General features: G+C 45.0%; 1 protein-coding gene across 2 annotated transcripts in view; it reads right to left on the bottom strand.

Annotated features, from left to right (window-relative positions):
- The window catches only part of PRRX1 (paired related homeobox 1), a 76176-nt gene extending 61893 nt beyond the window's left edge, over nucleotides 1–14283 (bottom strand). The window contains exon 1 of one of the 2 annotated variants that reach the window (XM_023207148.2): nucleotides 12977–14283. In XM_023207148.2, coding sequence (XP_023062916.1) covers nucleotides 12977–13217 — 241 coding nt within the window. In that variant the 5' untranslated portion in view covers nucleotides 13218–14283. The remainder of the gene's footprint in view (nucleotides 1–12976) is intronic. The other variant, XM_023207147.2, reaches the window with a different exon arrangement.
- Between the last annotated feature and the right edge of the window lie 240 nt (nucleotides 14284–14523).

Below are 14523 nucleotides of genomic sequence, written 5' to 3'. Positions count from 1 at the left end.
TCTAATGTATCTAAATCTAAATTTAAAATATTTCACATTTTGAGACCTTGCTGTAAATCCAACAAAATGCATTCTTTTTTTTTATTGTTACTTGACAACTTAATTTAGAAAATTCTCCATTCACTCCCTTATAGTATGCTAACGCACATACATTTAGCCCTTTATTTCTCAAATATTTTCACAAACACAATTTCTTTCCGACCTGCTATGTTAGCATGAAGAAGATAGGTGCAGCAGTCACATGCCAATTTTATAATGAAGAACATGAACCAGAGGAATTTAAAAAGGTCTGTGCAGCATGGCAATATGTTATGAAATGGCATGCTAGACTCTTCATTCCTAACTCAGTATGATTTCACCAGATAATAATGCATCTGGAGGAATTTGGTTGACATCAAAGATCATGGAATATAATGAAAAATAAATAAACTGGGATCAGAGCAGCTCCAAGCCACAGTTTTCCTATCTGTAAAATGAAATAATTACATTAGCCCTATCTTACTTCTTAAAATTGTTTTTACAGAACATAGTAGCATTTGCATATGTTCTTAAAGTTTGTGAAGCAGTTTTATGTTTTATCCCATCTTATCTCTCATATTAAGAATTTTATTAATTCTTTATGACAAAGTAAGTCATCTAAATAAACCAGCAGTGTGAGTATATTAATTCAGCTGAAATGGTTATATTTCAAGGCCTACATAGATTAGATTTCCTGACCTTCAAGGTAGCTCTGAATCTCCAAATCAAAAAGCCCAAAACAGTTCAGAAAACAAATATTCTCACCACCCAGAAAAAAAAAAGAATGTTGAGGTAAAGAAAAAAAAAGAGAGAGAGAGGGGAGATACAAATTTAAATAGCAGTTCGTATATTCTGAATAAAAACGATCATACTAAGAAAAATTTCTTCCCTGAGGGAAGCTAAGAACAGAGTGTAACAGTCAAATGTGGAGTGATATTATTTTCTATTTCTCTTGTCAGAAGGGATTCAGTCTTTGAAATATGTCTAGCAAAACTGCAGATTTTGGTTCCATGATTAATGAACTAAATTACATTTTATTTCTTAAATGTGTTGAGGATTCATCCTGTGGTCTTCCCCTGATCTTGAGGATTAGAGATGTTGAACAGCACATCTGGTTATAGGCAAAGAGCTCTCTGGGTGGTTCTCTTTCTTTCCTCTCTTAGAAATAGGCAATGTGGGGGAACTTCAGAAACTTTTATTAGACAAGTGTGGTTTTTAGTTTTCAAAACTGGTGTTTACTCTCTCTGTTCTCCCTTTCTCATGAGGAGAAAGATTAATTATTAACATACATGTAATTCATAATTTAAAATTTCTGTTCTATCGGATTTTTTTTTTTTTTTTTTTTTTTTTTTTTTTTTTTGAGACGGAGTCTCGCTGTGTCGCCCAGGCTGGAGCGCAGTGGCCGGATCTCAGCTCACTGCAAGCTCCGCCTCCGGGGTTTACGCCAGTCTCCTGCCTCAGCCTCCCGAGTAGCTGGGACTACAGGCGCCCGCCTAGTTTTTTTGTATTTTTTTTTTTTAGTAGAGACGGGGTTTCACCATGTTAGCCAGGATGGTCTGATCTCCTGACCTCGTGATCCGCCTGTCTCGGCCTCCCAAAGTGCTGGGATTCTATCGGATTTTATATCACTTGTTAATACTTCCCCTAAATAAAATATTTGTATTCATCAGACAAATGTTGTAATGTCCATTTGGTTGGGAACAATTTTTAAATAGACTTCATAACAATAAAATACATTGTTTCCCTGAAAATATCACAATTGAAAAAGCTGAGATGCTGTAGATGCTCATGTCTGGGTAAATGCACTATCTTTAGTTTTTTATAATTGCTTCTTCCTCTGTCAAACCACACTATCATGTCCTGGAAGATGTCACTATCTTACCTATACCTCTAAAAGGTATAAAGATATAAATGTCATTTTCCTCCTTTTTTTCTTTCAAAAAGCAGGTATGAGCCTTAAGACATTTCATTTTAAAAATTCAAGATTAAGGGACCAAGAGTAATAGAAAATATCTAGTTTGCTACAAAATTTTCTCCCACTAATTTTGTGAGCTCTTCCTTACAAAATCATGTAAAAATTGATTTTTGGAGCAGTAGTTCTCCAACTGGAGTCTAAGAACGTCCTTTCGGTATTATGAAGGCTTTTCCAGTTTCAAAAGAAGACATGTGCTCATGTCTAGGGAAGGCTCCCAGCTAGAACGAGCAGAAAAGAAAAAGAAGCTGTTAACTCTAAAGGACTTCACTGCTGAAAACGTCTCCACTGGAACTTGAGAAAGCTGGGAATGAACTGATACCACAGCTTTCACAATCCTTGTAGAACCGTTGTTAGTGTGGTGCCTGTTTGTTTAATTTTTCTGATCAGAGCAAGTGGGTTAAATGTTTAGGCAGTTTTTCAATTTTAGAGAAACATAGTCTTTGAAAATGGGGTTAAAATTTTTTCCACTGAGAAAAGAAAAATCAATAAAGAAGAATGTTAATGCAATATGATGCCAATTGTGTAAAAAGTTTAAAAGAAAATATTTTAACACCAAAATATTAACTGTATCTACCTCAGACTTGTGAAAAAATTGGTGTCTTGATATTCCCATTTCAATTTTTAAATATACAACAATACATTTTCAAAAATGAACATGTATTATACTTTGGTATTACTCCTATAATTTAAAAAACTACTTGCAGCTAAAGATTACAAAAACAGAGATGGGGAGGAGGGGAGGAAAAAAAGGATTACAAAAACAGTAGAAGTACTATGTACAAAAAAAAAATCTATTTGCTTACTGCAGCAGTGTTGTACACTGCGGAATACACCTTTTCCCCAGAAGTCTCTAAATCTTAAAAAAAATCTAGATAATCATAAAATATTTAGAAAATAATTAAGCACTACTTGTGGAGCCACTGACTATTATTTTCATAGTAAGTCTTGAGAAAAGAGATTTGTGTGGTCTAGATAAAGTAGTCAGAGAAGGTTTTGCAAGAGGGTGTGATGGGAGCAGAATCTTGGAAGATAGCATGGGAAGATTTGCAAAAACGAGGCACAGAGCAAGGACACTTCACATCAGAAGTCAGAGAAGCCAAAATGAGACCAGAGCACATGAAAGGAGCACATGGAGTTACTATACTAGCCTAGCTAGCATACTAGGGAACAATAGGAAAACAGTTACAATCTGTGTGTGTGTGTGTGTGTGTGTGTGAGAGAGAGAGAGAGACAGAGAGGTAGACTATCAAGTGATTTTTTTAAAAAAAGATAAACAATTCAATTTTGATGTAAAGGATGAAAAGTGATTGTGAGTTCTAAAGAAAGAACATGGCATGATTTTTTAAATGTATTTGTAGAAAAATACACTAGCATTTGTCATTTGGACATTCAATAAATATTCTTTAGGGATCTATTATATCCAGTCTTTGTCACCAACGCATCAAGGACAAGTATGGATGCAGAGAGTTTCCACAGGCTAGGAGGGTGGTACAGCAGTGCAGGTGAGCCAGGATAGAGATTTAAATAGTAGATGAATTCAAATGATTTTCGAAGGTAAACTTGCTAGGATTTGGGGATGGATGGAACAGAATCATAAAGGAAGGAGAGTCAAGGATGAGTCTGAAGTGCCTGAGTCTTGCACCCACGTGTTACCATATAGGAAAACAGGGAAAGTTGTAGGAGGATCAGACTGGGGAAAGAAAGTTCATTAGTTCCACATTTTGTTGATTTTTGAGGTCAAAGCACATTTGTGATGTTCAAATGGAAATGTCAAATAAGTGACTGTGGCTATGGATTGCAGCTCCAATGGAGGGTCTTGAAGCTGTCAACTGGGAGTGGTTAGTATATAGATGGTTATTTAAATGGTGGGCCTAGAAGATAACTCCTAGGCAAAAGGTATAAAATGGGAAGGGAAGGGTAAAGTGGCTAGAACTTAGGCTAGATTAGAAGGGTGTTCCACCCGGATGGAGAGCTCATTCTCTCACTTGGTAAGCATTAACTGAACACAGGCAACAATTTAGCAACTGTCCCAGTAGTATACTACTGCTGGAATCTAGACCAGTATTTAGGGAAGCAGCACTGGTAGAAAATGGAAAGTCACAATGTACATAATTATTTAACGTTACCTCCCAGTTTGAATTAATGGTGATACGTGAAAATGCCCAGGTATAAAGGTTTACATTCAATACCTACTTCCATGGGAACTTTCAACTTCATATATTTATGAGTTAGCTGAAAATAAAACAGAATGATATCCAGTCCCCAAAACCTAAGTCTCCAAGAAGTCTCTAACTTGGCTATTATAAAATGAATTAGCAGAGAAGAAAAATACATAAAGAGGTATATTACATATAATTGAACTCAACAGTCCTCTTGTTTTCTGAGGATCCTAGAAAACAGCATTTAGGAGACCTCTGTGGCCTCTAGGTGTCAATTTTCTCTGCAACACAGATTTTCGGCAAACTGTTGAAGCAGAGAGAGTATCAAAAAAAAAGGGGAGTAGACAAGGACAGGAGCCTGGGGCACTGACTCTCACCACCCTCCAAATCTAACAAGCCCTTTGAAGACTAACACTAAATTTGTGTGGAAAATAACAATGGAAATTTGAGAAAATGTGGTTCTCGGTATATATCTGAAGAGCTGGCTAGGTCTAACACTTTGCCCATAGTCAAGCTGATTGAACTTAGCACATCCTGGCTCAAATTTTGATTGAGTTGGGCTCCTTGGCCTTTAAGTTGTACATCTGAATTCTCTTTGAAAAGATTTGGCCTCCCGGTACATATTTAGAGGACTGGGATCACCCATCTGTTTTTATGCTTATTTGTAACTACACCACTTTCCAGCACTGTGAGGTCCTTGAAAATATAATGACATGACTGATGATGAGAAATTAAGTGAATGGGGTGAATGTTCTTATTCTCAGACAAACGTTTGTGGGAAAGCAATTTCCCTTACAGTTCTGGCCTTGTGCTCCTGTTTCTAGTGAACATTCCAGCTCAGATTATCTTGGAAGGTATGTATTAACCATCATCTATGCTATGAAAACAAAACATTCATTCTTCCAGTTTGTTACTCTCACTGTTGCCTTGATTTGTTGACCCCCATTGTCAGGGTGTGGTAAGAAGTTGAAAATCCCTAAATTTACAGAAGGGGTTAAAAATTTATCCTCATCTGTCCTGTGAGTCTCTTGAAACTCTTGCCCAAAAATAGAGGATCAGTGGAGGCCAGGAGTCAGATTTGCAGATTGGAAATGACTTTAGGTACCCAAGTTGCAGGCTCACACAAGATTTGGAGCAGTTATTGTTCTTTTGTGGGGAAGAAAGGTTACCCTGATCCAAGGGCCTAAAACTCTGTGATGCCAGGTTTTCTCTTCTGTCTCAACACTCCAGGCACTGTGAGGGCTTCTGTGACAGTTTTTCAACATCTCACTAATACCAACCAGTTCTCCATTTCTCAGATCTGCCCTTCTTTCTTTAAAGACCTCAAGTACATATGCAGAAAAGTCCACACAGCTCCATGAGGACAAACCCTCTCCTCCACCATGGAACCCACTCACCAGTCCTAGCACCCACCAATTCCATCCACGGTCATCTGGCCCCACTCCCCTCCTGCCACCCTGGAACCCCGACCACCCTCATTTGAAATGAGGAGAGGCAGGCAGCCAGTGCTCCTGCCAGCTGTCTACATGTTTCCATTAAGACGCATGTGTGTGCAGCTTATATTCATATAGTCCCTGAAGTGTCTTCAAGCTATTATTTCTCACGTTTTGTTACTTGTGTTCAAGAGACTCTCTCTCCTGCAGGAGCACAAAGATTTTTGAAGGCAGGATAGGTACCAGCGCCGCCTGGGAGGAGCGCGCCCCCTTTCGGCGAAAGAAGGCAAGGAGGAATGCGTCTGGCGAGGCTCGCAGCTCATTTAAGCAGCGCCTGGCGTCCGTGCAGCAGAGAGGAGAACTGCGGCGATGGGGTGGCGGTGTTTGTTTCTTTGCCGAGGCAGAGACCACACCATTAGAACCAAAAATACTGTGGGCTCTGTTTTCAACGTTAAAATTCTTCATAGAGTTAATTACTCTTCCACCCATTCCACAACCTCAATCCCCAGTAAAGGTGAGATCCAGAAAGAGCCCCCTGTTCCGACCCCTATATCAACTTTATTACTGCATCTGAGTTTCGTTGTATTCTCTCCCTGCCCGTTGAGAAAGTTTCCAATCACTTCACAGTAACTCGGTGAAAGTAAACAAAATAGGAATAGAACCTGCCCTTGCCCTTTCTCGTAACTCGGATCTTGGGGATTCAAATTAATACACGAATTTCAGATTTATCCCTTTTTAAGAGAGCTGAGCCTGGGCAGACTCAATAATGGTAAAAAAATAAGCCCCAAAGTTCTGGGGAATTAGAGCTTCTTCATTACGTGGCATAGCTAAGGGACTGGGACATGCAGTACCCGACGAATGTATTCTGGGCATAACTCAGACCCTTATTCCTCTATCTGCGAACCTCGGGAACAGAAGAATCCCCAAGATGCTGGTTGTCCTCAGATTTCTCTAACACATTTGTGCATCTGATTGATTCATTCTGACATGTTTTCTTTATTTTCTTTCATAAAGTTTCCTTAACCAACCACCATTTGTGCCTTTATTCCCCTCCCCTACGCTAACATGGCCCTAAAATAGTCTTCCCAGATATTTTTTCATCAAGAAAAGTAGTCCCAGGGCAAGTGAAATATGGCATTTTTTTTAGGCTTAAAGTTAAAATCGATACCCCATAATTGTCTGGATGAGTACTTCCCTGAGGCTGCCGCACTAAATTAGAAAAATGACAATGACAATCTACTAATATTTAGTCCACAGTGGAGAGGTATTACTCAAGAACATCTACACCTGAAAAACAAACCTGCCGACCCTGAACCACTGACGACTGTTTCTCTGCAATGTATCTCCTAATTTACTGATTTTAGAATAAACAGCATTTGGAGAAAAGGGGCGCATTGCAACCATTTGTTGATATTATTATTACTGTTTGAGACTGTTGAGTTTTGAGTGTTAGCCTGCTCACCAAGCCATTTGATTTTAAAGGAATCCAAATTCTTGTGGATACATAACGCTGACATACGCATCCTCTTTATTAATATACTGTTGTAAACGGAGTTAAAGGACACCCAAACAATGTAAGTGGTACTCAAAAGGCATCAAAGTAAAACACAGAATTCGACAAAGAGCGCCCAAATTACAATGGCACTCACAATTACAATTACACTCACAGGCAGTTCTCTAAATGTTTGGACACGGAGAGTTGGCCCCTTATCCAAATATTGCCTGTAATTTTTTATCTGTAGCTCTGAGGAATACTTTAAGGGTTCTGTTAATTAAACTTCCAAAGGCTTGGCTAGAGAAAGCAAACCCCCACGTTTTACTTTTTCTTTAAGAGGATACTCTGACCCCCAAAACACTTCCACCACCTGTAGAAAAATAAGCAAAATGCAATCCTCATCTCCGTCTCTACAAACACATTCCCGATTTCAAAAAGTTGTTCTTCGTATAGCTCCTTCTAAAGCGGGGGAGGGGGGTGCGGGGAAGAAATACATGCATATTTCCAGAGCGGTTGAAAGTGGGCTCGGCCCTGGAACTGGAGAGGGGCTGGGGGTCGCAATGCAGGCACAGGGGCGCGCAGATCTTTGCAACAACCCCTTACCTGCGGCCCTAATGCTTCCGCTAAGGAGGAGGGTTTTCCAGGAGTTAGGGGTCTGCGATGGTGGTGTGGTAGGCTGATGGATGGAGCGGGAAACAGTGTGTAGGAGAGGGATTGTAAAAGAAACATGCCTCAAAATAAAAAATCAAATTGGTCTAGGGATCGTCGTGGTTGAAAATCTACACTTGTTATTTCGTGGAAAAGGGTCCTGGCTGGGACAGTCATTCAAAGCTGGGTCGGTGGAATAGAAAGGTATCATCACTGCTTCTGAATGGAGTTTTTTTTTTTTTTTTTTTTTTTTTTTTTTTTTTTTGCAGCTGGGAGCCTGAAGGTGACATCTTGTTGGTTTGGAGATGACTTATTCGCTCGTGTTGTAAAATCTAAAATGACACTCCTGGGAAAAGGAAGGAACTATAGGGAGCCGTGTGACCCATTCCTGTTTGACTAACTCCCTGGCGCTCTGAACTGAGCGCGCACCGGGTTAGGTCTCTCAGCCAAAATGCAGGAGTGCACGACGTCCTAACGCGTGGGAGAGGTGCTCTGAAGCGTGGGGGTGGGAATTCACCGCATTCCAGAGTTGGGGGATCTGGAGCCCTAGAGAGGACTGGAAGCCTAGGACCTCGGACTTTACAGGCCTATCTCTCCACACTTCAAATTCCAAGTCGTCCTTCACCCAAAAGTGGGTAAGGAGTCTCTGGACTATCAATTTCCCCAAAATTCTAAGAGAAGAAGGTCACCCGGGCCCCTACGTTTGCGTGTAAAATAAACCGAAATCACCACCTATTGACCGGCCTTGACATTCGACTTTGGGGACTCAGTGAGGCACCTTATTAAATACATCTCCTGTATTTCTCCTCCTCCTCTAAAGAGAAAAGTTTCCAGGCTAACCTTAAAACGATATATTTTATTGGCTCCCCTCTTCAACGAGATAATTGAAGCCCAAATTTAGACTGCCAGCACTGGCTCCCAGTCCCAGGATGGTGCTGCATAAGAAAATTTCTGGCGCCAGGGTTGTTGCAAATGCTGAGACTCTAGAAGTTGATATTACTGTGATGCGAATTCCAACTTGGGAGCGCCCTAGAAAATGTTCCCGCTCTCCTGGGAGTTTCTCTGGCGAAGAGAAGTTGGCAAGGCAAGGTCCTGGGAGAGTGTGGCTGGTAGATTGGGCAGGCAATTCCTTTGCGCTGCGTTTACACCTCTCCCTTTGTGACAAATCGATTTCCCGCGTAGCTGTTTTGCATTTGCATCCCGCCGGGGCCCGGGAGCCAGCTGCGCCGGGTGCACACTTATCACCGGCTTGTGAATGTGTGCGTGTGTGCGCGCGTGTCTAATTGACTTTCCGTCTACCTTTTTATGACTACATGTGTTTCCAACAAAAGGTCTTATTAGGACAATCTGGTTTCACTAATTTAGAGGTTGGAAACGTGGAAGGCAGGCGCATTTTTTTAAAGAGTTTGCAGAAGTTCAGATTAAGAAATGACAGTGCCATTCACTGTCTCATTGGAGTATGTCTGCCTATTTTAATGACCTGTTCCTCTTTCCTCTCCCTGATTACCCAAGTTCTGCCACCACCCCCATTCACACTCCACACTCTCCCATTAGCCACTGGATTCCAAACAATGTTAAAGAGCTATTTCTTTGGACACTTAGTGTATTTGAGCCCAGAAGTTGAGAATTTACTAGTAAGAGACTCAGTAAAAAGGGAAAGAAAGCACTCTACAGAGAGGACAGTGCAGTGACTGTCAACCAAGGTGGGGGTGGGGACAGAATCGCTGATGGTGAGTGGGGTGGGGAGGGTCTGGGAGAAGCCCTGACTTTAGACAATACCTACTCCTTCTAACTGTATTCGGCCCTCGTTGTAGTTAGGAATTTTGCAAAATTAAGAATCTAATATTGAAGGTGTAAGTGGAGTTTGTTTTGCTAATTTCAGCTGAAGAGAAAATTAAAAAGGACAAGGACTGTTTCTATATAGCTAAAGGAGTCAAAGGCTTCTTTTTAATGTTCCCCATCTCTCCGAAGGAGACAATCGTTTCCCACTGGAGTAGACTTTCAACGGGATACAAAGAGCGCTACACTCCTGGTTCCATCCCTGAGTCCCTTTGGGGGTGGGGGAGAGTCTGCTCTAGCCATCCTTTCCCGTGACACTCCCCTCTTCCGTGATTCACAGTCTGAGTCTCATTGTCACTGCAGGCTGGAGGCCCAGTGGTCCTGATTTCCAAGTAGCTCACAACAGCCTTCTTGGCAACTCTTGATGGGAGCCCAAGAACTAGGGATGCGGGTTCCCCTGGAAGCCATAAGACTCATCAGGCCCTCACTTTCTCATCCCAGCGGAGAAAAAAGAGGTTGAGAAAAGTGCTTATAAAAGTGCTTATAAAACTATTCGTTAGAACACTACCCTCATCTCTCTAGGAAGCAAGGCCTGGGGTGTGTGTGTGTGTGTGTGTGTGTGTGTGTTTGTGTGTGTGTGTTTCTCAGCTACTTTCCTAGCTCCAGGCGCCTGTCACTTCGTCCCCATCACCTCGCTCTGCCTTCTGCAGCCTCCCCCCGAAGCTGTCTCTTGATCATGCTTCCGCAGAGCATCCTCTTTCTGAACCTCAGTTTCCTTTCGGGGTCTTCTCCCAACAAGATCTCTCTAGTCATTGTAACTCTGAGATGCTCCCGAGTATCACGTGGGCCAGTTTCTAGAGACTTCTCCCCTTCTCCCGGAACATACAGTCCCCAACTCCACCCGTGATGCTGAGCTTGTCCTCGAGCGCCCCTGAGGACGCCCACGTGCTCCACGGGGCCTCTGAGGCGCCAGGCTCAGGTCTCACAGACGCCAGTCCCCAGTCCAGGGAGGCCTCCCAGCCACCGCGCGTGGCCCCCCTAATCTGCTCGGTGGCGCTCCATAGCGGCTTCCTCGGGCCAGCCCCTCTCCATACCCCTTCTAAGGCCAATACGAATCCCGCGTTCCCTTCTCAGGAGTGGCGTCCACTCAGAGCCAAACAACCTGTACAATTTGCATCCCTCTTCCCCTGCAGTATCTGAGGGCCACCACAGCTGGCTTGTTCCCCAGGCTGGCCGAGGCCAGCGGCCTCGGCCCTGATTTTCTCATCCTCCAGCCTCCTCACAGGGCAAAGCAGCATCTAGTCTCTCCTGCTCCACTCTGGTCTTCTAAGCAGAATTTTCTTCCTGGTCCTGCTTTCTGTTGTGGGTCCAGCCTCTAGTATCCGAACAGTGGTAAATGTCGCAATTAATAAGTCGTCCTGGCAAAACAGAAACGACCAGACCTGCAGAATTGATGAAGCTGGGGTCTACACCGAATGCTGTTCTCCCTACCTTTTTTCTTGAGACTAAGTCTCACTCTTTCATCCAGGCTGGAGTGCAGTGACACTACCTCGGCTCACTGCAACCTCCGCTTCCCGGGTTCAAGCGATTCTCCTGCCTCAACCTGCTGAGTAACTGGGATTACAGGCGCACGGCACTACGCCCGGCTAATTTTTGTATTTTTAGGAGAGGGGGCTTCACCACGTTAATCAGGCTGGTCTCGAACTTCTGACCTTGTGATCTGCCCGCCTCAGCGTCCCAAAGTGCTGGGATTACAGGTGTGAGCTACCGCGCCTGGACTCTCCCTACTTTTTTCGTTTTTCATTTTCCCTAGTAAAACGTTTAAAAACAATCATAGTATTTCTTAGTGCATTTTGTTAGAACTAAGAGTGCCTATGCAAACACTGAAGTAAGGCTGCGGTGCCGGCAGCAGAAGCAGCCTCTCAAGAACCCAAACCCTACACAGAACGTCTCTGTCTCTGCGCCTAGCTCTTTATGGGGAACTTGGGGACACCTGGTTCTTCATTCCTCAGAGTTAGCCACCTTTCTCTGGTGTCCAGGCCAGACTTCCTCATTCAGTTCCTGTAGCAGTCTGCTAGTACATTGGGTGGATCGGCCCTAGGCCTATTTTGGTTAAAAACACCCAGGGGCACCCAGGCCAGAATTAAGGAAGCAGGGTGAAGACCGGGCGCCCGGAGCACACCAGAGGCTCTCTCTGCGGCTTGCTTTAGCGTGGCCCGCTGGGCCACCACTGTGCCCGGGCCCTGCTTCCAGTTGTTTCTATGTCCAGTTTGACTTGTATGCCTATTCTTTGAGAGTGTGAAATAGACAATATTTTGTGAAAATCATAGAATGCTGGCGGGTCCCCTGGTTCCAATGTTTCCAAATTTGAAGACAAAATGGAAAACAGCAACTACTGACATAGAAAGTGAACAGCCTCATTTGAGAACTTACAGCTAAGTTCAGACTCTTGCAACCGGGAGGAGAAGAGGGAGTATCTGTACATATCTGGCCACATGTCACCTGGGATGAACAGGGTGACCGGTCTGTTACAGGCTTGGGGACATGGGGATACATTTGCAGTCTCTTTTTAAGGCACTAGCGAAGCGAGATTTTCATGGGGTGCGAGGTTGGTCAGTGAGGATGGGGAAGGGAACCTAGACTTTTTTGGACGTTTAAGAGCCAATAGGGAGAGCTCCTCTAAAGTGACTCTGACCTCCGCACTGAAGCCCGCGCCTCCGAGATGCAGCTAGCCTGTGCGGGATCATGCGGGGCTGGATTTCAGGTTTCACCCGTAAAGGACATTCCCTTTGCTTGGCCTGAGGTTTCCAGAGGCAGCCGGGCTTTTGACTCTGCCAGTCTCAAACCCATTTGCGGTAGAGGCAACAGCAGGGGGCAGAGAGCAGCTCCAGTGTCTCGGGCCGGGCTTTCTCTCGCGGCCTCCCAGTAGCGCCCGGCCTTACGGTGCCCGCGTGGAGTGTGCAGTCTGAGCAGCGCCAAGTCCTGCTCCCTGTGTCTGGTGCCCTCCCACAAGCCGTCATACGCTGCCTGAGAGAAGCCCTTCGAACCCGACTCAGCATCTTTAACCCGCTGCTTTCCCAGACAGCGCTGGCTCTCTGAGTTTGCACCCCGCTAAGACCTTTTCCCATCCCAGTCCCGCCGCCCCGCGTGCGGGATGAACCGAGCCGGCGCCTGACCAAAGTAAAGAGAGTCCGCGGCCGACAGAGTTCCTGCCTAAGACCGCAGGGCCTCGGAGTGTCCCCGTTACTTGGAGCCTCTGTCCCGCGTCCTCCTTGGCTATGCCCCCGACCGAGACCCGCTTTTCTCATCTGGTTTCCCCTGTAACTGGCCCTTCCTTTGAAGTCTGCCACCATCTATCCTGGTCCCAGGACCTTGTCTTTCTGGCCGCACAGGAGCTCTCGCTGTGCTACACCGGTCCCCGCCCTCTGTCCCGGGCACACACCCCCGTGGGCGTGCGCCCCTCACTCACTGTCCTGCTGCGGGGTGTCGCTGCCGCTGGTGAGTCCCGGCGACTCCAGCAGGCTCCGGCCAGCCTCACCCACGTTCTCGTCCGCCTGTGCCGCCACCATGTCCCCGGCTTCCTCCAGGTCTAGCAGGTGACTGACGGAGAAGTTCTTTTTCGCCTGCAGAGTGTCGAGGTTGCCCGGGCTGTCCAAGCGGCCGCCCAGCGCCGGTTGCCGCTCCAGAACGTGCCCGTAGCTGGAGGTCATGGTCTCCCCCACCGATCCCACCCACCCCCCTCTCTTCCCGCTCGAATCAACACGAAACGCTGTGGGCGCAAGGGGGGAGAGGAGCCGAGTGGGGAAGAAAGAGGGGGGTAGTGGAGAGAGAGAGGACAGAGAGGGAGGAAGAGGGAGGGAAGGAGAAGAAGGCCAAAAAAAAAAGTGGAAAAGAGGGCGGGGGACCCCCTTCTGTAGAGCAGAGCGTTCTGCACCAGCCGCCTTCCACAGCCTTGGTTGCTTTCCTGAGGCCAAGTCCGGGGCGGTCCAAAGAGATAATCCACACTAAAATACAATATTAAAAAGTCACCCTATGTTCAAGTCAGGAGAAAAAAATCCCTTCCAACTCTCCAAAAGTGTCCACACGCACAGACTAAAAATAATAATAAGGGGGAGAAAGGAAAGCAGAGGCCAGCAGGGCGGGGGAGTTAGGCAAACAGAAGAAGAGAGAAGAAGGGGTGGGAGAGAAGAATCAAAGTGAAGGGTTTTTTCAAAGGTTAAAAAAGTTATTCCCAGGCAAGAGTTCAAGCACCAACAGAAGAAGGCTTGTTCCAGCTTTAAAACATCTTCAAGAAAACGTGTTCCCCCCTCTCTGCACTCCTGTGGATTCTCAGGAGTGACTAAAGTTTCAGGAGGAGAGGGTGATGTCTTGCAGATGTATTAGAGAGCAGGATTCTCACTTTACTTTTTGTAAGGAGTAAAAAAAAAAAAAAAAAAAAAGAAGAATTAAAAAAAAAAGGCTTCAAGAGTCCGACGGAGGGTGCTGTTGGGTTCCCCCCTTTCCCTTCTCTCTCTCCCCCTCTTCTTGCTGGGCTCCTTTTTCCTTCTCAGTTGGATCAAGAAGCTCTCTGGCACTTCAAAAGGCACAAACTGGCATGCAGAGGAGGCTTTGTAGGGAATACAAGAAAATTGGAGACCCCTGGGAGGGCAGATCTCGACTTAATAGGAGCCTGTAATTACGTGGCAAAGCCTTTGTGCGGTGCCTGACGTTTCACAGACCCCCTTTCTCCATCACAATCTCCTTCTTCCTCCTTTCCCTGGGACCAAAAAACAGTCTGATTAAGAAAACTCCCTTTGCCAACATCAGAGTTAGAGAGAAAGGGAGAGGGAGGGGACAAGAGAGAGGGAGGGAGAGAGGGAAGGAGAGAGAGAGAGAGAACGAGAGAAGAGAAATGAGAGAGGGAAGAGAGCAAGAGAGCCCCTTTGGATTTCTGAAGGTCTAATTATCATTCCCCTGCAATAATATCACGGGAGAAAAGACAAACTGAAACTCACAGTCACTTCAAACGTGCGGATG

The sequence above is a fragment of the Piliocolobus tephrosceles genome, chromosome 1 (assembly GCF_002776525.5).
Source record: "Piliocolobus tephrosceles isolate RC106 chromosome 1, ASM277652v3, whole genome shotgun sequence".
In the NCBI taxonomy this organism is placed as follows: Eukaryota; Metazoa; Chordata; class Mammalia; order Primates; family Cercopithecidae; genus Piliocolobus; species Piliocolobus tephrosceles.
Note: the sequence above shows the minus strand (reverse complement) of the source record. Positions and strands in the feature narration are given on the sequence as shown.